We start from the raw sequence: 25,556 nt of genomic DNA, 5'->3' as shown, positions 1-25,556 counted from the left end.
ATGTCGAAACATCATACTAATCTGCTGCCAAAGTTACATCTCAGAAGTTAAACTATATTCTTGTCAGCCAGTCCAGCTTGGAGTGCTGGATACTTAGGTCAATTGTATTTACTCTACTGGCATTTTTCAGTACATTTGAATGTCAAGTGCCGATCGTTTTACATTTGAAACAGGTTTCAAACATAATGTTTAAGTAGTTTTAAAATTTACAAGCTATATATTTGGAATCCATGCTTCTCCTTTTCTCTTGCTTCACGAGTTCATGATCTCGGTGATAATATTGATGAGGCGGTAGAGGTCTCTCAGAGTGCGGCCGCATGAAATGATGGATTCAGCAGTGTAATCCATTGATGAAGGTCGAAGACGGCCAACAATGAGTACAGTGGTTAGAGAACTTCGATTGATCTGAGACCAGAAGATGGGTCACCAACCAGCATTTAGCCCTGGGGATGGATTGGTGCTGTGACTCCTGTCAAGCGAAACCCCTTTTCCTCTGTATCATGCGTTCCCCTGATTGTGGTTACCAACTATCCTTTCACTGGATTGTTTTACCGTATAGGAGCTTATTTGAGTCGACTAAAACTAGGTAGTTTCACACTAGCCATGCTCGAGTGCTAGAAGCGAAATTGTTCGTGTCACTCCAGGCTGGAATAAGTATTCTTATTTGCATATAATCATGCCAATATATACGTTTTGGAGTGGTCGCATTTGGTTGATTGTGTTTGTGTGCTTTTATTTTAACACTAATTGACACTCAGTGAACTGGAATTTTGGACCTTTGCAAGCATCGAGCAGATTGCAACATTGGAGCTGACCCAGGATTACGTACTCTGAAAGAAATTTGTTAAAGAATGCAAGATCACATGGAGGTTCATGTGCTGTGATCCAGTTTTTGATATTGTGTGTATTGGAATTTGGAGTATTTCCTCTCTCCGTGGGTGACTAACCTCCCAAAAAGGGCTATAAGTGCCCCAAGCTCCACCGCAACAGCTCAAACCAAAAAACTAATTTTAACCTTTAGGAGTTGCCAAGATGCTGAGCCAACATATCTTTATGACATGCGGCCCTTGATTCAGCTGACAGGAGGTGAAGAAGGAAAACCCAGGAGTTAAAAAGGACTTGAAGACACTGTTTGGTTTTCCGTTTATAAAATTATTTGATTTTCATGACATAGATTTTGCAGAAAAGGGTTTTAAATTTAGCAATTAGTAAACTAGTTCTATTTAATTTTATTTTTTGATTACAATTAATATATATATATATATTATATATATATATATATATATATATATAATAATATATATATATTAAAATGAAGGCTTCTGTGAGAGTCTCTATTTCACACGTATATCTATCTCGATCTCCTCTTTGATGCAAATGCAGCAGTGATCCTTGTCTCGCTTAAGGTTGCAAACGAGTCAAGTTACTCGTGAGCTACTTGAGCTCGATTTGACTTGGTTATTATCGAACTCAAGTAGCTTTTCGAGTTGAGCTCGAGCAGAAGGTTACTTGGCTCGAAAGTTCTCGAGTCTACTTGAGTTTATAATATATATTTTTAATAATATTATTTTTATTTATAATATATATATTAATACATATATTATTACTAGACTAAAGCTCGATTTTGAGCTCGAACTCGAGCTCGAGTATGGCTCGATCGATATATGAGTTGATCTCGAGTTTTATCTATTTTTCATTGAGCCGAGCTCGAAATTGGGATATTAAAGCTCGTTAATCTCGAGTCAAATTTTAAGCTCCAGTATTTTGAGTCAAGCTAAGCACAAGCTTCCAACTACTCGACTTGGCTCGACTTAATTGTACCCCTAGTCTCTCTCACTCCCATACTCCCACCAAGCCCGCCTCCAAGCCATCTCTCGGTCATGGAATGCCTTCCTCGCCCCCCACTTCCTCCTTCCTCTTCGCTCCTGCCTCCGCATCCTGCCATGCATCTTCTTTGCCTCTTCTCAGAGAATCCCTCCCTCGTCCCGTCGTACCTCTTCGACCCCACCGCCACTGCCTGGGCGTCGCTTCCCCCACTTGCTTGCAATCTCCACCTCTACAGTCTCTCCAACTTTGTCCTTATTTCCCTCGGCCCCCACCTTTATGTCTTCAACGACTCCCACTCCTACCCTCTCGGCATCCCCACCACTTAAGTTAGACTTGGCAATAGGTCGGATTGGGTACGGATTTGGATCGATCCGAACTCGACCCGATATCTTAGTATTTTGATCCGAATCCGACCCATGATCCAGTCGGTCAACACTTGCTTTACCTATATCCTATCTGATTGGATAACAGATTATCCGATCAGGTATCCATTCTATCTAAACGAGATTTTCTAGATGAAAATAGAAGCAATGAATAATAGTCTTCTATCACTTTTCAGCCCTTAAAGCCTTAATCAAGCTTAAATACTATAAGGCCCATATTTTATACAACCAACCCACATTTGAATAATATATATAAGATCGGATCGGGTTATGGGTCGGGATAGCCACTATTCAAACTTGATCTGACTCAAGATATTAATTTATCGGATTCGGATCGGGTTGGGTCGGAATCCATCTGGATCAAGTGTAATTACCAAATCTAGTCTTAGTCGTTGCCCATTGCAAGGTGGTTTTGACTGATGTTTATTACAGGGATGCCATGGTGCTTGGGATGAGGAACGGAAAGTGAAGAGAGATGGGGGAGATGTGGGAGGAAGGGCAGAGAAGAAAGCTTGGATCGATTGTGGTCATTAATGGAGAGGATAAGCAGATATTAGGAAATTTCATGCTCGATAAAAATGATATTTTGAGGTGATTTTTTTTAAACAAAAAAAATAAAAAATGGGATCTAAGAGCCTCAGATTTTTTGGGATGTTTTTGAGAAATAAAAATCAAATTGTATAAATTTGCTTCAAAAGAATTTCTATCATTTTTCTTTTTTGGTTGAAGTAGAGACTGTATTTGATCTTTTATTTTCAAAAATATCTTCAAAATTATTAAATTTATTTATTAGAAAAGAGACCTATTTTAAATGCTAAGAAATAGTTTTAATTAATGTTAGCTTAAATATTATTCATTAATGCTTATTTTATTAATGTCATCTTTCAAAAATAGGTCTATCTTAATTGCTAAGAAATAATTTTGATTAATGACAGCTTAAATACTATTTTATTAATACTTATTCTATTCATACGTTGTTTGTTTGGCTAACCCAACCATCTCTTATAATCCTTATAGTCTTAGGCCCTTTATTAATTATTGACCATTAAAATTCTGATCAAGTCGACTCTTGATAAAATTGAGAGCATTAATTGTCGGTTCTCTTTTAAAGTTATTGTATTTGGATTATGGGATTATCCTTCTTAATGATGGTATTCAGTACTCTAATATAGATTTAATCTTGATCCATATGTACATAGAATTAATTTTTATTTTCAAAATTTAGAAAGCTTGAAATGACAAATCTATCTATTTTTATATTATAAAAATGTTCATTTTAAAAACATGAGACAATGCTAATATATCTAATATATATATTAAAATGAAGGCTTCATATTGGTAAGCTCTCCTTTTATATGTATATTAAAATAAAGGCTTTGTATTGGTAAACTTTTCTTTTGTTATCTGTATAGGCTATGCTTTCGTCAGTACTAATAATTATCTTTAAAAAAAAAGTATTTATAATCATGATAGTTTTTCATAAAATTACCATTGTAGTTTAGCATTTTTTTTTTGTTTTCTAATATAGCATGCTCCTCATTTATTAGCTTTGTATAGAGAAATATAAAATAGAAAGGAAAGTAATATCACTTTAAATATTATTCCATTAATATTACAATTATAAATAGCATAAATATTTTTTTTGCTGCAACTAATTGCTGACATAATTAAAACTGATGTCAAAACTCCTGAGAAGGAAAGTGGGCTAAATCTCTCCACCTACTATATATATAGCATTTAATTGTATTTAAAAATTTTCTTGGATGGAGAAAAATTTAAGGGAGCATACACACACACAAACCCCCTTTTGATAAAGTGTTAGCATTTACTACTACTTATTAGCATCAAATATTATTATTATTATTATTTAGAACCAATATTAATAGGTTAAGAATTATAATCAAAACTGTTAACATTGAACTATAAAAGATTTTGAACTTATCAAATTTAGTAGGACTATAGATAAATATATTATGATATTTTATAATAATAATTAAGATTAATGTGTTAATATGGTAGACATCATATTGCATTACCAATTTTATTTTCATATTCATAAAATATCAACAATAAAATTATTTAAAAAATTAAACTAATTTCATATGAAAAAATTATGTACATACGGTGATTAAGCAAATAAATCAACCATCATGGATATATATTTTGTAAGACAAAAATAAATAAAAAAAGCAAGAATAGATGGATATGAATATGAATAAGTCCAACACAAATCAGTTGAGTTCAAGTATTTTTTCAATTTTTCAATAATAATATATAAAAATATTAAAAAATTAAATTAAAAATAACATATGTTGTCTAAAAGAATGAAGGTCTGCAAAAAAAACACGACCGAAAAATCCCAAATCTAGAAAAAAATAAAATAGATATTAATAAATCAATAAAATAAAATATTTTTTTAAGAAAAAATCAAATTTCATTCATGGCATGAGATTATAAGCTAGTTTTTCTTTATATAGGTTTTAATAAGAGCATAGCAGAATTTGAAACCAAAGCACGCATAACGGAAGATAGTCCTAAACTAGATGTAAGCCCATTGTATGGTCATAATTATTATAGCATCTTAGGGTTGTTATTACGAAAGGGTGGGACAAGAAGAGGATATAGAGGATCCTTACTATAATAAATGTGAGCATAACGTATATTTAGTTCCATATCAATTATTTATAAAAATTTTTTAAATATTTATATAAAATCAATAAATTCAAATAATATATTTCGATTAATCTTTTTAGATGAGGTCCTACATTACTATAAATAGTATTAAAGTCAATTCGATCTATAACTTATATAGATCAGAGGATACTGAAGCATGAATTTATTGGAGCTAACCACTAACCGATCGTGCTATTTATGAATGGATAGATGGATTTAGACCCTTGACCTAATGAGAATGTCAGGATTTAAATGAAGAAAATATATGAAAATTTGTACAGATATGTATTTAGTTTCATGTTGATTATTTACTGAAAAGATCTTAAGTATTTACATAGGATCAAAAAAATTTAAATAATATCTTTCGACTAATTTTTTTTAGATGAAGTTATAAATTATAAATTTTTTTTTATTAATAAAAAATCTGGGCATTAAGAATTACATAAGATAAGCTGAGAGGGCAATACCGGATATGCATTTCTTGCTTTTAGGAAAAACACGGTTCCTAAGGCTTTTTATGAAGCCTGATTTTCAAGTTTTATCAGGTATCGGGATCAACAAAAAGTGGATTTGACGCCTCATCCAAATACAAGTTTTTTGTTAAAAATATACTCATATTACTAGTTATTTGCTAGTACCAACCAACCAGACAACTTGGAAGCAGTCCGAGCGTTGCAGAAATTACCTTCCAAAATGCATTTTGTATCTTTTGCATGGAAATTGCTGGAGGCCGACATTATCTATTTTCATTTATATATATATATATATATATATATTTATTTTTTTTTTTTTTTTTTTTTTTTTTTTTCTTGAGATACAAGAGGCTATTCACACCCCACCTCACCCCATTCAATTTGGAGCTTAGGTCCCGAGCAGAATGAGCCACAGCTCGTAGAATTGAGACTAAATATAATAAGCAAGAAACGACCAATGCTTACAGCTACTATAGGACTCAATACATACATGGATTCTCATATTTTTCTTCTTTAAACTCAACCATTATCGTCATGCTGCTAATGTATATTCGATCCAATCGAATCATAAGATAATGATTGGCTTGCACTCAACTTCAAAAGAACTCATATTGTAGTGTCTCGCGGTCCATAGATTATGAGTCAGATCTACTATAATACCATTTATAATAATATAAAATTTTAGCCAAAATATCAGTCATAAAGGGCAATTTTAATTACTTGAGACTATAAAATATTTGTGATATTTTCAGCATATGGTCGTGGAACTAAATGGATGCTGGCATGGCATGAGCATGCGGAACCAAATCCCTTTCCCTTGCCTAAGGTGACAAGGCAGACATGAAACCAAAGTTCATCTTCCTGATACCCTATAGGTGTCCTATAACATGGTGGCTCTCTACCTAGTTTGGGATACTTTTAACACCTCTTCCCGGGTAAAATGAGTGAGAAGTTGGATATATAATTAAATGCATTGAACATAGACAAATCTCCAAACTAAGACATCTTTTGCTCAACTAAGTGCCTATTCCAATTTTCCATCTAGTTTAATGGTTAATTCCATATCGATGCAAGCATCAAAGACATCCCCAAGGAGTCACACGAGCCTGGTGCATCTTTGGCATGAATTCGATTATGAAAAGGAATGTGATGGACCGCTTTTTGAAAAGAGGCACCCCCCGCCGCCCCCCCCCCCCCCCCTACCCCAAAAGAAAAAAAAAAAAACTGTTTGTGTATTTAGAGACGGTAGATAAAGTTTGAAGCGAGTTCGAAATAAACGGACGGTCCAACTATTCTGTACTTATCAGCGGCGAAGGAACCAATTGGGACCTATTGGTAATTTTGATTCGGATTTGTTCTCACTACTGCTATACGGAGAATAAAAGTCGGTGGATATACTTATTCGATACGCTCTCTGGTTCGAACCAGGACCAGAAACGCCAGTGCCCGACCGTACACCGTCGATTGCACCACATTCGGTCGAACTCCAATTTTTTTTTTTTTTAATTCACTGAAAAACGCGAGGAGTTCGCCTTTTTTTTTTTTTTTTAATTTTTTAATAAAAAAAAAAGGCGGTCGAACTCCATTAGTATGAAAGTATAAAGTCCCCGTCGCCGGATTCTGAACGCAAGGCCACACCCACCCCACACCACACCCCACCCCCCCAAATGCCACGCGTCCATCCGTGAGTCGTCAGATCTTCATATCTACGTCACGTGTCCAATCGCTTTTCTCCACGAATTCAACCGGTCGGGTACATTGCAAAATTGCACAAGGCGAGGTTTGCAAAGGCAAGGAAAATTTGCCACGTACCAATTGTATCAATTTACTACATTCCGCACTGTGCCCCCACCTCCCCTCCGTCCTCCTACCTTTAAATGCACCGCTCTCACTCTCGTTTCCCAGGGAAAAGGAAGAGATGGCATCGTCACGGTCTCTTCTCCTCGCCCTAGCAGTCACAGCTCTCCTTTTCTTCCATGGCGTGTCCGCGAAAGGCGGCGCCGACCCCGACCTCGAGGAAGACCTGAGCTTCCTCGAGGAAGACGAAGATGACGTCGGTGGTCACGGCTTCCCCGAATCCGATGAGGCCTTCCCGGAATATACCGGAGACGAGGCCGACGATGATGAGGGGCTGGACCACGCGGGCTTCGCCGACTCGGACCATGATGGCCTGCCGGCGGTCGACGAGACGGACGTAGTGGTGCTTACGGATGCCAATTTCAGCGACTTCGTGGGGAAGCGCCGGCACGTGATGGTGGAGTTCTACGCGCCGTGGTGCGGCCACTGCCAGGCCCTGGCGCCGGAGTATGCGGCCGCAGCGACGGCGCTCCGTGGGGAGGACGTGGCGCTTGCCAAGGTGGACGCCACTGAGGAGAACGAGCTGGCCCAGAAGTACGAGGTTCAGGGCTTCCCCACCGTACTCTTCTTCGTCGATGGCGTCCACAAGGACTATCCCGGCCAGCGGACCAAGTAAAGACGTCTTCTCTCCCTCAGATCTGAAGATATCCTCTTGCTCGATCTGTTCTGATCGGACCTGATTTGATTTTATTTTTTTATTCATTTTCATCTTCTAATTTTGTCCGCTTGTTTTATCCCTTTCCTATTTCTCGCCTTGAAAATGTTTGTTCCCCCTAGGGTTTAGGGTTTTGTGGAAACTTTGTGACTTTTGAATCTGGATTTGTGGCTGGAAAGAACTATTTAATTCGGTAGCGAGTTTTGTGGATCTCAGGATCATAGATCTCTGGCTAAAAAGGTTGGGTACTTAGGTTGCGTCCAATGTATCAAAAAGAGAAACCCTAATCTAATACTTTCCCTAATAAGAATAAAGGATTAATGATTTTGAATGTAAATTATAATGTATCATATATGCTGACTGCTCCGTGTTTTATTTCCTCTGTAGAGATGCTATTGTAACCTGGATCAAGAAGAAGATTGGGCCTGGAATCCAGAACATAACAACGGTTGAAGAGGCAGAGAATATTCTGACTGCTGAGAATAAAGTTGTTTTGGGCTTTCTCAACTCACTGACGGTAATTGTTTACTTCTTTCTCTGGCTTGCTGCAACTCATGACATTTTATCGAACAAATTGAATAAATGAAAATTCAGGACTTTCTTATGATTTAGCTATATTTTTCAGGCAACAGAAATCCACTGAGTTTATCTTTGACTCTTATTTGGAGTTTTGTAATTGAGTTTTAGTGGCCGGAACTTGAACAAAGAATTGTTAAGAAGGTTTAGATATATGTCCCTTGTCTAAAACTTTACATGTCACAGCGCACCCTAATATTTTGCTGAACTTGGTATAGCATCACAAAACCTAGAATTTTAAACAGTCAGTTCTCTTCAAAATCTAATATTTGTGTTCATCTCCTTTTGGATTACTGTAGGGTGCGGATAGTCAGGAGCTTGCTGCTGCTTCCAAACTTGAAGATGATGTGAACTTTTACCAAACTGTTAGCCCTGCAGTTGCAAAGCTTTTTCATATCAATCCCGAAGCTAAACGTCCTTCTTTGGTGTTGCTGAAGAAGGAGGCAGAAAAGCTGTCCTACTTTGGTATGGTTATAATAATTGTTCTGATTTCTGAAAGAGTAAATGTTGGAATAATGCCTAGAGGCAGTTACTGGTTTTACTTTATGCAGATGGTCAGTTTACTAAGACAGCTATTGTTGATTTTATTTTTGCGAACAAGCTTCCTCTGGTTAACACATTTACCAGAGAAACTGCTCCACTTATTTTTGATAATCCAATTAAAAAACAGGTAGGTCATGCTGGCATGATGCTGATGTGTTATCATTTAATAAAAAAATTCTGTGCACCAAATATTCAATTTTCTGATGTCTGTCTCCTCTCTCTTGTATTTTGATAGATTTTGCTTTTTGCTGTGTCAAATGACACTGAGAAAGTCATGCCAGCCTTCCAAGAGGCAGCAAAACTGTTCAAGGGAAAGGTAAGAGTTAAATATTCCTGCACGGTGTTTTGTTGAGAGACTAGTTGTTAGATAATTTTGTGGACGGTGAGCATTTATTTGCTTTAGTTGGCGTATTTTTAATCCTCTTTTTGAGGTATCTATTGTTTTAATCCTTCTACTGGAGCTAAAGCAGTTGCTTACCTTAATTGAAGCATTTTCTACTGCAAGGTTGCTATGTACTGTTTTGTATATCTGGAAGGACACGTACAAAATCAATTTTGTGTAGTTAAACAGATACCTTTGTGGCAGGATATAAGAAAAGCATTTCTCTTAGAATTGGTTTTTCTTTTTTTCTTTTTTAGCTGTTTTTGGAGATGAAGATCTATGTCTAGCTGATTGAGGTTTACTTTTCTCATGAGAACATTTGCAAACTGAAATGAATGAAATTCACATGCTCTCCAGTTTGCAGCATATACCATGCCTTACTTTGCAGACTTTTTTTATTCATTTTTTTTCCAAATATAAGAAACAAATACCTGGCCCATTGGTGATATTTTTTTTATAATTGTCTATAATGTGTTTTTGCTTTCCTTCTCATCCTTTTAGGTTTGGTTAAGTTTTCCCTTTGTGTGTGTGTGGGGGAGGGGGGGGGGGAGGAAGGCTTTGTTGCCTTTTGTAGGATTACTGTCTATGCCAAATGCTGTTTGTTCTATGGAACTTAGCCTTAACATTTCATATATTTGTTGCAGCTCATCTTTGTATATGTGGAGAGGGATAATGAGGATGTTGGTAAACCAGTTTCGGATTACTTTGGAGTGACTGAACATGGTCCAAAAGTAAGTCCTCTGATTTTTTCCCACGACTATGTATGCATTGTAGATTACTGAAGGCATTGTCTTTACAGAAAACTTTGTTCTTCTTGTTGAAGAGATGCCTAAACATTGTAATTGTGGACTTATCAATTCTGTAATCATCCAATATTGACAGGTTTTGGCATATACAGGAAATGAAGATGCTAAGAAATACATACTTGATGGTGAAGTGACACTTGACAGTGTTGAGGTTTTGTTTCCCTTCATGCATCTCTAATATGCTCGAGTGCACCCATTAGATAATTCCATGCCCAAATGATGCTTATTTGATTTCTCAGCTGAAAATCATATATTTCAGATATCAATTTGGCTAGGTGAAGTGTCTAGGTGCCTTATAAACATCATTCTTCTCTGCTTTTCTTTAAATTTGGAGTTCTTGGTCTTTTGGTCTGTGCCAAAGGAAGAAATATTGCCAAAAGCAGGAATGCATCAGTATCAGAAATCACTTGGGTATTATTAAGTGTCGACGATGTTATACTATAGAAGTTTGCATGTGCTCAAAAATCATATCCACCCCAAAGTGTTTGAATAAAACATGTAGCTTAATGTTTATCTTGTGCATGTTGACAATGCTAACAAATTGGTGGGCTTGACAATACAGTTCATTGAGTGTATGCATCATGGATACCTTTTGTAACGTATGCTCTATGGTTCTGTTCAGATGCCTCTTTGGTAGGGTCAATAATCTTCAAAGAAGATTGTAAAAGAAATAGAAAAACTCCAGACTGAAGGTCGTTGGTGTGAATATGCAAACTCATAACGATTCTGAGTTGCTTTTTTAATGTTAGCTTCTTTTTTTTTTTGGTGAGTGTGGGGGGGTATGATTTTTCCCCTTCCTTTTTGGTCACTTTCAGCTATAATTACCTAACTGAAGTAATTCTGCAGATTTAAGTATTTAGTAGTCCTGAGCATACTTATGTCTCGAAGAGTTTGTATCAATTTTTACACATTGATAGTCTGCATGGAGCATTGGTATGATTTGCACAATCTATATCGGTTTTCTTACGAATACAATCTGCATAAATTAGCAACCTGCATAAATTACTATGTAAGATTAGCAATTAGTTTTCCTGAGATTTTTCATGTTATTTGAACTTTGAAGTAGGATATCTTGAACTTTATCTTCTGATATGCAATTCTTTTGTTTCAGAAATTTGCCGAGGGTTTCTTGGAAGATAAGCTGAAGCCCTTCTATAAATCAGACCCGATACCGGAAACTGTAAGTTGCAAAATTTTCTCTTTGTTTTGCATATTTGCCCTTATATCTCTGTTCTAAGCATAGATTATGTATTTAAGCAGAACGATGGGGATGTGAAAATTGTTGTTGGAAACAATTTTGATGAGATAGTCTTGGATGAATCCAAGGATGTTCTTCTTGAGGTAAATGACTTTTCTGCAGTAACAAATTAAGCCATTCTGTATATGCAACATGATCTAATCTTCAGGTTTGGACCAGATCTATGCACCATGGTGTGGGCATTGCCAAGCACTGGAGCCAACTTACAACAAGCTTGCCAAACATCTACGTGGGATTGAGTCTCTAGTCATAGCGAAAATGGATGGAACCTCGAATGAACACCCTCGGGCCAAGGTCTTGTTTCTGATTAATATTTGCTATAATAAGCTAGATACTTGGATCAATTGGAAATTGTTTTTGAATTTCCATTTCTTAGCCCTGAAAGCAATATACTTGTTCTAAGGTTGTGCGGTTGACTTGTTGCAAGTTAGTGGACCATCATTTAAATTTTGATTCCCAATTTCGTTGATTTATGCTAGCCTAGACTTGATTGAGTCAATGAACTTTCTTGGTGTATTTCATGGTCATGGTCAAATGATCTTTCTTTTCATCATTCGAAACTAGGCTCTGGCTTTCAAGCCGCACTGAGCTGATTTGACTGTTCTAATCTATTATGAGTTTAGGAGCTGAATTCTTTTTCTTTTCTTTCTTTTTTTTTTTTTTTTGCCGTTTATGTGTTTCAGGTTGATGGTTTTCCTACACTGCTCTTCTTTCCGGCGGGGAACAAGAGTTTTGATCCGGTTAGTGATGCATCCGCTTTCAATGTTCAGTGATATGATCTTTATGTGATTTTCTATGGATTCACATCCTTGCGTTTTTTCAACTCTATTATGGCATTTATTTCTCTTTTCTCTGGAATTGCATAGGTCACTGTTGATACAGACCGAACAGTGGTGGCATTCTACAAATTCATCAAAAAGCACGCTGCGATCCCTTTCAAGCTCCAGAGACCAGCCTCAGCAGCAAAAACTGACAGTGCTACTGATGGATCTGCTCCTGTGGGGGAGAAGAGCGCCAGCACAGGTGTGAAAGACGAATTGTAGAACCATGCATATGTTTAAACCTTTTGTTCTAATCCAGCAAATTGGTAGAGCTTATAATCCATTTCAGGATAGGCATCTCAGAAGCAACGTAGTGCCTGGCCTTTTGTTGGCATAGGTTTTTCGTTAGATGTCCCGAGCTTAAGATACCCGTGTAAGATTAGAGTGCATCTCATAAGAATAAAAGTCCTACCTTGAACCAATGGCTGACCCGGTGCAACTTGTTCCATTTCATGTTGTTTGTTAAACTAGCTAAAACTTGTTTTAATCAGTCCAGTGTTTGCCATCCACTCTGTGTGGCTAGAATTTGATCCTGTCTCTCTACTGTTTCTTTTTCTCTTTTTTTTTCTCCCTGTAAAATATTATTTTTTTGGTTTGCTTTATGGTGAGGGCTGGAAGTAGGATTGGGCTGACTTTAGGTCGGGGTAGGGTTAGGTTTGTAAGGTTTTAGGCTGAATTTGGGTTTAAATTGGGAGCTTATTTATTTTTCAGGGCGAGCGTCGGTACGTTATTGGCCTGGCTTGGGTTCAGCTCCAAATAGAGTCTGAACAAGTGTCAAACCTTTGGTCATTTTTTTTTTATATCTTGGAGTTCACAATCATTGAATATTAGTGTTTTCAAGCTTTTACAGAATCTTTTGAAGGCTTACGATTCAAGAAATGATTAGATTTTTGAATAATTAATGGGAGAATCGTTTGTGATTCAATGAATCTACTCCATAAATTTGGGACGGCCCAATCAGGTTCAGGTTGGGCTCAGGCCTAGGATCGGGCTAGGATTTTTCAAAAGCTTTAACATCTGAAACCAGGCACGGTCTAGTCTGGCCCATTTTCAGTCTTATTTACAATCTTTGACCGTGTTGTATGGGAAAGTGGTGAGCAGCCAACACCTGCTTCGCGTGAGACACAACACCTGCATGCTCTGGAATTATAAATTTCTTGTGAACGGAGGCTTTGCAGTTAAATCCCTTGGTCCAGATATCTTTCTTATGCAGCCTGGTATCAATTCGTTGACGATAGCTTCTTTTCGTTTTTAGTGAAACCTAGGCGATAGCTTCGACTTATATAACCAGTGATGAGCCTTTTAACTTCATTGATCATGTTTTTCTTTTTGAAAAAACAATGAAATAAAAAATATTTTGGAGATCTCTTGTTCATATAGACATAATTTGTTGTTTTTAGTGGAATTTGAATGCACAATTCGGACAGATAATTCAACTGTAATTAATGGTGGAATGGGTCCATTTGTCCGTCTGGGGGTTCCGGTTGTATAATTTCCCACATGATAGGGCGAAAAGGGTGGGGGGGAAAGGCCAAAATGGGTGTTATGGATCAAATCTCCTTTGAAAAGGATGATACTGCATGTTGACGGCAAAGATATCTAAGTTGGAACAGTGAATGTCGCAACGCTTTTGAATTAATGTTCTGCGGGTGTACATACATATACACGCACATTTGAGAGAAGAATAACATCTAACTGTTATTAACGGCTCCATTATTTGATGTACACGGTTGAGAGGCCTAGGGATCCTCGTCCGATTCGCACGAGATCCCACAACTTACTTTTATTATTATTATTATTAAAAATTAAAAGTCAAATGGCAATCGACCTCCGCAGTCCAAGTCCCTAGCTGGACATCAACACCACGCTCCATGGCAAGATTTCAATGCTGCCCGGAATTTTAAATAAAATAATGATTAATATACCAGCCATTGTTAACTTGTTGAGATTTCGGTAATACTATAGAAACTCAGGTTCAAATTTAGGTTGCGTTTGGTTAATTACGAAAAAATATATATATATTTTTTAATTTTTTAATTTTTTTAAAAATAAAAATTAGAAAGTAATGTTTGGTAACACCATAAAAAGTAAAAAATCAAAATCAAAAAATAAAAAATAATTACTTTTTATAGAAAGTAAATATTTTTTATTTTTTAAAATTTATTTTTATTTTAAAAAAATGAGTGAAAAATCCCGCGCCTTCTCCCTCTACTACGACCCCTCCTCCCAAGCGCTTGTCTGCCTCGCCTCCTTCGCCGCTCAGATCGCTCTCCAGGAGTCCTCCGCCACCTCTGTCGTTGCCCCTGCCACCATGGATCGCCTCTCCTACCTCCTCTCCATGTCCCTCCCCCGATCTCTTCCTCTCCGCGTCATCTTTTGAATGTGGAAGAAACTCGGCCTTCTCGACGACATTGAGGGTTCAATCATCGTTCGGAATTCTACTATCTTCTCACTTCGGGACAACCCACGGGAGCCCAATACCCATCCGTTGGAGCTCACCAAGGAAAACCCCAACCCTAATTTCACACCAATGGTGGAAGAGTGGCGGCACCAGGAGATGACCAGGGAGGGATCTAAGGGGGATGAGATGGAGCTCAGGTTTGGATTCAAGTACGAATTTTCTCTCAAGATGCAGCTCATGCGTCGGCGGGGATTGGAGGGAGGGCAGCTGGGAGTGGAACCGGCAGTGGAGCAGGAGGAGAAGTCTGATTCAGCTGCTGACAATGTCTAAGTGGTGGTTCAAAAAATGGGTGGAGATGCAGAGTATGGTAACAGCCAAAGCAATATCCGATAAAAAGGTACGTAGTTAATGAGTCACTCATTTTTTTTTAAGTTACATAATTTTTTAAAAAGTTAGATAACAACTAGTTACCAAACATATTTTTTACTTTTGCTCTTTAGCAAAAATCAAAAAAATAAAAAACAAATAGTGTAACCAAATATATTAGAAAAATAAAAAAGAAAAAAAAAGAAGAAAGAAGCAGCCCGGCTCGGCTCTAAGGACCATAACGCACAGTCGGCTTGAGCACAAAGAAGCCTCTCTCCTGCCCCAGCAACAGTTGTCACCTAGGTGGCAAAAGGTGGCGAGCGGAGACATATCCTGCATTACCCCTTCCTCACCTCTCCTCCCATTTATTGTGCTCACGATTCTCTAGTTTAGAATCCAGGGAGATCCGAATCTAGTCTTCTCCTTCTCCTTCTCCTCCACCCGCATCTTCCTTCTCCACCTGCATCTTCCAGATCTAGACTCTTCTCCTTCTCCTTCAAAACGAGGTCAGAAAAAGTCACGCTAAGGCCATAAAAATTCTGACCAAATTAGGACAACCTGATGTCAAACACCAGATCTTCAGATTAGATCTTACCAAAGAATGTGAGACACTCTATCTCCAGATTAGACCTCACCAAAGAATGTGAGATATCCGATCTCTGGATTGGACCTCACCAAAAGATGTGAGATATCCGATCTCTGAATTGGACCTCACCAAAGAATATGAGACATCCGATCTCCAAATTGGACTTCACCAAAAGATGTAAAACATCCAATTTTTGGATTGGACCTCCCAAAAGATGTGAGATATCCGATCTCTGAATTGGACCTCGCTAAAAGATACGAGACACATGATCTCCGAATTAGATCTCATCAAAAGATGTGAGACACCTGATCTCCGGATTGAATCTTATCAAAAATTGTAGGATACTTGATCTTCGAAGTGAATCTCACCAAGCAACTCGAGATGCTCGATCTTCAAATTGGACCTTATCAGATACTATGAAGGGGCGACATGGATCACAAATCTATAGATAATAAAATCCAATCTGCCGCCTTGACTTCGATTAAAGGTATTTTTGAACCTTTACAGTGGATTATTAAAGATTGATTTATATCCAAATTACGTGATTTGATTCAATTTAGTTCAATAATGAAGATTACTTCTTAAAGTTAGTCACATCGGCTTACTTTATTTCTCTGATCTGAGAACAGTCATTTGATCTATCTGATTAATCGATCTTAAATTGTATACAATCATCGTCATTTGATCGATGTCAGAAAATAACTTGTGTATTTCAAAACAAATGAAGACTCAGATCGGATTATCTGGGATCGGCTAAAAGAAACAAATAGAGACATTTAGCAAAAAAAGTTCTATTTCATTAATATGAAAACAATAATTACAAAAGCCCACATCAGGCTGATACAAAAGTTAAAAAGAAAAGAAGAAAATCAAATTCAGACTTTAGCCTGAGAATCTTCTGCTGGAGGAGCTGAGCTAGATTCTTAGCTTTTTCCTCTGGAGAGCTTCCGTGGCAACAACCTCAATCAGACTGGCTAGGACTTCGATCAGAGGGATCTCGAGAGAAGGAGTTGATGGAAGTTGGATGGCAGTGGTTTCAGAAGTCACCTCGGCTACTGCTTCCAAAGCTGTCTCTATTGTGACCTTGCTGAGGTCTAAGTTGGAAAATTGTTTGATAATCAAGCATCGATAGCTCTTGAAGCCACTATTGAAGGCTCCCTCTGAGGCTTCTATCACCTCATTTTGAAAAGTGTCTAAATTTTTATAATCTTCGATAATTCGAGACATCCACTCCTTATCCTTATCGAGCTGACATCAGTATGAGACCAAAATTTCATCACGCTTTTCAATTGTTTTTTCAACCTCCTTCAGCTTGCTCTATAGCTTGGAGATCTTCTTAACATTTTTCCATAGCTAGTTATCTTTTTCGATCAACGGATCATCCTTTTCATTGAGCTGATGCCGATTCTCTAGCAACTACTTATTTTTATCTTTTATTGAATCTATTTTTTCTTGTAGCTGCTTCTTCAGCCCCTCCGTCGTTTTCTTCTCTTGGGTAGCCTTCTTTTTTCCTGCCTTTTTAGCCTCCTTTTCGGCCTTGAGCCCCTCTTTCAGGGACTTTTTATTCTCATAAAATCATGCCATATGTTCATGCAGTAGCCTAAAGTACATGGTAGACTGCAAAAAGAATAGAAAAGAAAGATGGTTAAGTCGGCAAAAGCTGATGTAAAAAAAAAGAAAAAGAGAGATAAAAAAGAAAACAGAAGAAAGAAAAGAAAAACAGGATGAAAACATACGTCAATAATGCTATTGAACCCATAGTTCACCAGCTGATCCAAAGAAAAATCTCTTATCCAGGAGTCAAGATCTCTCTGAGGCATGATGATGCGGGACAACCCTAAAGAAGAGAGAAAAAGAAAATCAATCCTAATGATCAAGCTTTCTTCTGTTCATCAACAACAAATCACGTCTAGCCAGAGACTCATTATTCCTAGGACAGACAGTATAGTTGCCTATACTCTACTCAAGAGACGTGATTGATTAATACGAGACTAAAGTGAGGTCAATCTAAATGATACAGACGAATGCCATTCGAGAGATCAGTAAATAACTATCAATAGAGAATTTCATAAACAGATAGCAGAAATTAAACATGCTCACGAGTAAATGCAAAAAAAAAATGAATGGAACGAGAGAAAATAAAATATTAAACCTGTGAGAAATATCCAAGAAGATGATAAGAATCTGGATCGTGGTAGTTAAGAAACTACTCTGATTAGGACTCTTAATCTTTTAACCAAACAGATCCATCGATAAAGAACTAGGTCTTTACCAATATCGAATTAAAAAAAAAAATCAAAGATTAACTGATAAGGAACGAAGGTCTTTAACAGCATATAATCTGTAGAATAAGAAATCACTCCTTCTCTCAGCACGATAGATGAAAATTCTGGAGGAGACAAATTTTTTCTTGGCGGGATAGGCTTGCATGGGTAGATGGTAGAGTCGAATCAGAGTCGCAGGAACACTGGATCTTAAGTAGAAAGAGTAGGATAGAAAGTGAGCCTCACACCCTCCCCTTGTGGGATGATTTTGGGTCTCACACCCTCTCCCTCTCGGAGCGATTGATACAAGTATTTGTGGAGTTTGTAAAATCATTCATTGTCCTCTTCATGGAAGATACAAAGATTTATATAGGACTCTAAGGGTCTGTTTCTTTAGGAATCTCTTATCTTTTATAAAGAAAAAATCAGCCCTCCACAAAAAAATAAAGTATTATATGTGATAAAATAATCTATCATGAAAAAGAAATCAGCCTTCAACAAAATAAGTAGCCAAGAACTCTTAAAAAATTCTAGGAAAGAAATGGAACTCTATTTGGGTGCTTGATGTTGACACAATTTGGCATGAGCACAGCATATGCTGGCATGCATATTTCTTCTTTTGGCATGTGAAGAGTGGTGGCTCCAAAGATGACGTGGACATATCCAAGTATGGCCTATGGACACAAAGCTAAATGCATTAAAAATTTATCGACTAAAAATAAATAACTGAAGTAGAATCAATCTAATGAGGCTTCTTCGATCCAAATGAATTTAAATCATGTTGTCGATTTTTGATGGCTCTGGTGTCCACACCAATTCTTCCGAGGTGGGAAAAACTCGATCCTGTCGAATGTGGATCGATTTCGCTCTGGTGACGCTCAAGTAGATCGGGATCAATGCATTGCAGCTCTTCTCGAGTGATCAAATATTTTCAAACTCCGGTTGACCTCGCCATCTGATCAGATACCACTGATAGCCTCGACTCTGGGTGGAGAGGATCTACTCATGCAAAATTTTCTCAATCTGATCGTGTTTTGTTGACATTTTGGCTGGTGGACACTCAGGGATAGGTTCGCTCTCAAAGATTGGTTCAGGCTCAAATGGCTCACTAGGTATCCGAGTTGGTTCTTTATAGGCGACAAGATCTGTAATGTTAAAAGTAGAGCTAATCTCAAAATCAAAAGGTAGGTCCATAACATACGCATTTGATCCGATTTTATTTATGATCTTAAACGGACCTGCTCCTCGGGCATGTAACTTCTTCACAGTTTCGGATGGAAACCGTTCAGGTCTCAATCGAACCATCACATAGTCTCCCTCTGTAAACTCTTGAACACGTCGATGAGAATCTACATTCTGTTTATAAACTTTATTGCTCATACTAATTTTTTTACTGATCTCTTTATGCAGAGTCTTGACATGCTGTGCAAATGATTTGCAGATTCGAAAATCCTAGCATGCGTGGGTAGTGGGATGAGGTCTATTGATTTTCTAGGTTGATATCCATGAACTATTTCAAAAAGACTCATGCCAATGGACCTATTAACAAAGCTATTATATGCAAATTCGACTCGAGATAGCAAAAGATCCCAGTTACCCATATGTTCCCCAATCAAGCAACGCAAAAGATTTTCAGGACTCCTATTAACCACTTCGGTCTAACCGTCGGTTTGCAGATGATAGGTAGAAGAAAATTTTAGTTTTGTGCCTAAAAGGTGCCATAGGATTTTTCAAAAGTAGCTCATAAATCTAACATCCCTATCAGAAATAATGATTTTAAGCAATCCATGTAGTCTAACAATCTCATCAAAGTATATCCTTGCAACTTTTGACGCATCAGACGTTTAGCAACAGGACAAGAAATGAATCATTTTTGAAAATCTATCTACAACCACTAGAATAGAATCATGCTTCCTAGCTGTCCTAGGTAATCCCAAAACAAAATCCATACTAACATCTTGCCAAGGACAGTCTAGTATAGGTAAGGGTGTATATAGGCCGGTGTTTTATTTTCTCTGCTTGGCCACGGTACATGTTCTATATTGGACAACAATTCGGGTGACATCTCTTTTCAAACTTGGCCAAAAGAACTGGGCTTCTACCAACTCTATAGTTTTATTCCTACCAAAGTGTCCAGCTAATCCTCCAGCATGTAATTTTCAAACTAAAAAATCTCTTAAAGATGTACGGAGGATACACAGCCTAGTTTCTCTAAATAGGTAACCATCCTGAAGGGTATATTCACTATATTCTCTAGATGGCCCCTTACGTAAAACGGTAAGTATATCACCAAAATTTGGGCACTCCTCATAATTTTCTTTAACCTTATCAAAACTAACAACTTCTATACTAACGGTGGACAGCAAAGTATGACGATGACTCAGGACATCAGCAGCATGATTCTCTACACCTGCACGATCTTTTTGGGTGCAGCAGCAGGAGCAGGTTGATTGGCTTGGGTTTGCTTTCTTTTCTTGGCATCCGCCATCCTCTGCAGATTGAACTTCATTGTTTTTGTTACATAAAAGCAGAAGTTGTTCGTAGATGAAAATACTAATAGAAAATGATAAAATTTTAAAATAAATTGACATCAGACTTACTCTGAGGAGAGATCTGACTGATGTCGACTTTAAGCAGAGATTGGTCTGTCACCAGTAAGCTTATCTTGGATACTTTCATATCCAAAAGCTCTATAAAAGCCTCCTCATCCTGAGAAAGTACTTCGTTATGCGAGTTTCATTTGGTTTCGGAGTTACGCCATTTGCAGCTGAAACCTTATGGAACGTCGGAGGAAACAAAAAAGAAATGATTTTTCCAATTGTGGATAGAAGAAGGATAAGACCAAATTTACATTTCAACTAAGGTAAAAAATACCACCGGTCTTTTTCATATGGGTATTTCTTTAGGATAAAGAGTGCTCTAAAGAGAGAGATCTTAAGTTCTATGATGAAAAATTTACAGCAGATGATGAAAACTATGATTGCCCTAATAGCATTGGGGGTGACTTGAGCTGGATTGATTCAATAAAAGTTAAAAATATTATTGAAAAAAGGATGTAAAAAAAACCAAACATCAGACCGAAGTACCTCATTATAAAATACGACAGCTATCTGAAAGTTTAGTTATTCTACCATCTCGATCTGACTCTATCAGTTGGAATTCTTCAGAAATCGAGTATTTCTTCCTAAATTTTTGAATATTGAGATTGATCAGAATAGATTGTTCGGTGGTCAGTCCGAGATAATCCATGAGTCCCCCTATAGGAGACTCTGGGTCATTCCGATTTGAAGTGCCGACCTCAGCTGCTATCCGAGGTGAACTTTCTACCTCAAAATCGAGTAGCGACTGGGTCGACTGAGGTATCCGACTGCTCTGACACGTCTCGTTACCATTATTGAAAGATATTTTGATGAAAAAGAAAGCAAAAAAAAAAAAATCCAATAAAGAGCAGAAATGGAGAGGGAAAACTATCTGAAAGAAAGGAAGGCTTCAAAAACCCTAAAACCTAGATCCTTATGGAATGAGGATGGAAATGAATACCTAATGAATGGAGGATTTGAGGAAACTTTTGAAGAGCTTTTTCTCCGGCTCTGATGGTGTTGGGGGACTTTCTTCTTCGGCACCAACGGTGGAATAGCTTTGAAAAATTTTTTGATAGAGTTTCAGCAGAGGAAGAACAGTAAAGTGATTTTTAACTGCAGGACAGGCCTTTTTATAAAGCTATTCAATGATCAGAATCAATCTGGTATATCGTCAAATTGGTAACACTTGTCGGCCATCCAATGTTTTTACAGGAAGCTGTTTCGACGTACCTCTTTCTGATTCAACCATGTAAGCGAGATCTGCATGATAACTGAAGCCACCAATCATGTTTTGACACATGGCACGCACATCTCAGATGTCAGCTGCTTAGGCAATGATGGAATCCCAATTTTTTAGGCACCTATCATTACTCCATACGGCGGGTTATTTTTGAAGGACAGCGTACAACATCAAATGATTAAAAAATTAATATTTGTAGCTATTGACAGTATCAGGCATTTATTGTGACAATATAGATTGGATGAGGTCTCTGAAAGACTTTCCACACCGATGTGAAGCATTTCACTTCGGTCTAAAAACTTGAGGATATTTGTTGGTACATACTATCCGACCTCATCACTGTTTGGACAAGTGGTAATAGATTTTATCTGAGTTAACTGTTCCCTCATGATCACATCGGCTTATGACCGATCTACTTCTTCAGTACTATTTGTTAGTCGGCTTAATTCAGAACTGATGATAAGCAAGATCTTTACCTCGGTTTGTGACTGATCTGTGACATCTTACCTCGATTATCATCCGACATGATTATTGATACTAAAGATATGATACCTAATTCAGACGGTCACCGATATCAGCTATTTTACATCGATCTGTTACCGATGTGCTATCAAAAATACAAACGATTATCCAGCAGCTGTCATCTAGCTCAGCAATAGCTATCTTCTAGCTACGTGGGCAACCACCTCACGTTCTTTACACAGCTGGCTATTCTGTTATAACAACCTAATGGCCTAATAAATCTCTAACAACCTAACAAGATTTTTAACGGCCTAACAGATTTTTCTTAAGGCCTAAACAAGCTTCCTCTATATAAAGGGGGACAGGATACTCTCGGAGATAAGTCTGTATTTACAGGGATAAAACTCTATTACAATTTTCACTGAGAAAATCAGAATTCTCTTTACTTTTTTCTACTTTCAAACTCATACTTCTTGCTTTCTATTTCTCGATTCTCACTATTTGTTCTCAAGACTCCGGCTAACTTAAGCATCAGAGGATCCTAAATTGGAGGATACCCCATGATTTTAGGACTTCATTTGCAGGTTTGATCGCGGGCTACACCGGCTCAGCTCAGCTCTTCAGCTTGGTTCGAGGCCGAGATCATCCACTTCCCTCCAGAGCCTTGCAGCAACACCCACAAATATCAAGTGATCCGAGATCCCTGAGGTCCAATGATACTTAAATTACCAAAACCCAATTAATGCCACATTTATAAGTGTGATTAGCAGTCTAATCTGCGCCCTCGATCATTAATTCGCTTCTCTATGTGTACAGCATATCTTTGTTTGAGATCTTCAAATCCATCCATCAAATTAATACGAGTCACCAAGCAAGTTTTGGTATTGGGAAGGAAAGGACTCACCTCAGTCAAAAACATATGGCAATTTGACTTTCAGTGAAAAATCTCTTCTAGTTGCCTTTGGGAAGAGACTTGGAGGAGAGCCCTTGGCGTTGGTATATAGGTCAGGCTGATAGATGGGTGATCGCGCGGTCTTCTTTTTTCTGGCTTTGACGGAAGATGAAAAAGGAAACATGGGTAGTCTGATAGGCAAGGGATGGGAGATGGGGTTTGTCCAGGACTCCTATATTTACAGTTTTTCTTATTTCTGGTCGGACTTCAGAGGCTCTCCTAATTAAGCCGTAACACCTGTACTGCTATAAATACAACTCAGAAAAGCGTCTTTTCTCCCCATCTCTCTCTTGTTATTTCGGCGGTTCAGCCATGCATGGCATTGGCATCCAATTCTGAAAGAAGAGAAGAAAAACAACAATGGTCCAATTCCCCAGCAGACCTTTTAGAGCTTATTTTCAACAAGTTACGTCTCATCTCCGACTGCATCCGCTTCGGCGCCGTCTGCAAGTCATGGCGATTGGCCTCACAGCCGACCGCTGCCGGTAGTACTCTCCATCCTCAACTCCCACTTCTCTTACTCTCCTACCACCCCTTCACCGACTTCCGCTCCTTCTTCAGCCTCTCCACCAACAGCATCCGCACCCTCTCCCTCCCTGAGGCTCGCCGCAAGAAAATCCTCGCGTCATCCCACGGTTGGCTGCTGCTGGCCGATGTTACAACCAAGGTAATCTCCATCTCCTCGTTGAACCCCATAACCGAGGCACAAATTCAGCTTCCTCCACTACCAAAACACCCCACCGAAATTGATGGTAGAAGTTTACCCGTGGTCGTACCTGTTAAAGTTATCATATCCTCAAGCCCAATTTCAGATGAGCACGATTGCATCGTGATGATGATTATGTGCCGTCGATGGACATCTGGTACTAGTGATGCGAGACCGGGCCGAGATAATGACTGGACAAAGCTGAAAACATCTTCTATCCTTGATTCTAGGGGCGATATTATATGCTGAACCTCTTTGGAGTCGTTACTGTCTATGATGCTGCTAATCCTTCCGTGGAGATCCTTTCGCTGCCTAAACCTGCTTTCGCTCCCGAATATTAATTTCTTAGCGAAGGCATCAGAAAGAAACAGAGCTGTTTGTTCTCCGCCCATTCCGCTGGAATGCTTTTGCGACTTTTTAAGAGGACTTGAGTGGACGGCTGCTTGAATGGTCCGAGATAGACCGTATATATAGGTGATAAAGCAGTGATTTTGACACGAGAAAATTGCTAATGGTCTGTGCTAAGCGACATTCCCTGGATGCAAAGAAGATTGCATTTATTAAGAAACTCCTTTCGATGATGATGACGCACGCTGGAGAAGCCCCCAAAACGTCTATCAATTGCTCCTGTCTGGTTTGCCCGTAGCCTCTATTGAGGTTCCTTGCTGGCTCCAAAATTTATTACAATTATATTTTTGTGGCTCCTATCTAGTTTACTCCGAGCCTCTATTGAGGTACGTTGCTGGATCCAAAATTTATCACAACTACCTTATTACCCCGTGCTACACAGGGGGTATAATTTTTTTATCAAAAAATATTTTATTTTATTAATTTATAAATATTTATTATACATATATTTTAAAAATAATTAAAATAATAACAAATATATTATATATATAATATAGATTATAAGTTATTTTATTTTTTCTAAATTTAAGATCTTTTTCTTTATATATATATATATATATATATTTTTTTTTTCTTGATGGTACGGGCATAATGCAGTCGGTCCAGATCGGATGCGGGTCAATACCTGACCCATTAACATCACAGTCCAGTATTTACACGGGTAACGCTACTGAGCGGTGATCAGATCTCCGTCCCCCATGAGCTTTCCAGTGTCATGGGCGAAAACTTCCAAAATCTGAAAACAACTACAAAGAAGATCGATTCTTTCTCAGAATCTCTCTCCGTGATGGAGGAAGAGAAGAACGAAGTCCTCTCTCACATCATTTTCAAGCTCTAAGCCCTCCACCGTGACAACCCCAACACCTCTTCCTTTTTCTCCGAGTCCTTCCTTTTTTGACCTCCTCTCGCCCCTTGACGGTGGCGGCGACAGTGACGACGATAACCTATTAAAGTATAAGCTTGTTTATTATAATTTTTTTAATTTTTTTTATTAAAAAATTATATCTTTTCGTAAAATTATGTCCTTTAGATTAAAGGTACGTCACTTTTTAGGATTGTGTCCTTGATATATCTTTTCCTCGGTGATTTGCGTGAAGCGATGTATCTCTTTGTTCACTGTAAGAGTATGTATTTTTTATTTTATATTAAGATATCTTGTATTTGGGTTCGTTTCATATTAAAATAAATTTTATTTTTTTCAAATTATTATATTTAATAGTTTGGAAGCCCACCAACAGATGACCGCTCCTTTTTGAGACCACCTTGCCACCGGGAAGCTCCTTCTTGTCTCTCTCCTCAGCCCCCTCTCCGGCCGCTTCGCGATGCCGTCGGTTC

The 25,556-nt window shown here is 38.0% G+C and overlaps 2 protein-coding genes across 2 annotated transcripts; both read left to right on the top strand.

The window, feature by feature from the left end:
* Positions 1–7,243: 7,243 nt before the first annotated feature.
* Positions 7,244–12,779, top strand: LOC105044281 (protein disulfide isomerase-like 1-4). Its single transcript, XM_010922100.4, has 12 exons — positions 7,244–7,825; positions 8,256–8,385; positions 8,744–8,909; positions 8,996–9,114; positions 9,223–9,303; positions 10,014–10,100; positions 10,252–10,326; positions 11,287–11,355; positions 11,436–11,516; positions 11,593–11,727; positions 12,117–12,173; positions 12,300–12,779. Exons 1-12 carry the CDS (start codon positions 7,275–7,277, stop codon positions 12,474–12,476), a joined length of 1,728 nt encoding a protein of 575 aa, XP_010920402.1. The 5' UTR covers positions 7,244–7,274; the 3' UTR covers positions 12,477–12,779.
* Positions 12,780–23,423: 10,644 nt separating this feature from the next.
* On the top strand, positions 23,424–24,062 carry LOC140856969 (F-box protein SKIP23-like). Its single transcript, XM_073255170.1, has one exon. The coding sequence runs from the start codon at positions 23,424–23,426 to the stop codon at positions 24,060–24,062; it is 639 nt and encodes a 212-aa protein (XP_073111271.1).
* The last annotated feature ends 1,494 nt before the right edge of the window (positions 24,063–25,556 follow it).

The sequence above is a fragment of the Elaeis guineensis genome, chromosome 4 (genome assembly GCF_000442705.2).
Source record: "Elaeis guineensis isolate ETL-2024a chromosome 4, EG11, whole genome shotgun sequence".
Lineage (NCBI taxonomy): Eukaryota > Viridiplantae > Streptophyta > Magnoliopsida > Arecales > Arecaceae > Elaeis > Elaeis guineensis.
Note: the sequence above shows the minus strand (reverse complement) of the source record. Positions and strands in the feature narration are given on the sequence as shown.

Bases quoted from the DNA above. Each gene is read 5' to 3' on its own strand.
- LOC105044281 (XM_010922100.4), top strand. From the start codon at position 7,275: ATGGCATCGTCACGGTCTCTTCTCCTCGCCCTAGCAGTCACAGCTCTC. The intron at 8,386-8,743 runs GTAATTGTTTAC...GGATTACTGTAG, and splicing joins GCTTTCTCAACTCACTGACG to GGTGCGGATAGTCAGGAGCT. The intron at 10,327-11,286 runs GTTTTGTTTCCC...CTTTTGTTTCAG, and splicing joins TGACACTTGACAGTGTTGAG to AAATTTGCCGAGGGTTTCTT.
- LOC140856969 (XM_073255170.1), top strand. From the start codon at position 23,424: ATGGCATTGGCATCCAATTCTGAAAGAAGAGAAGAAAAACAACAATGG.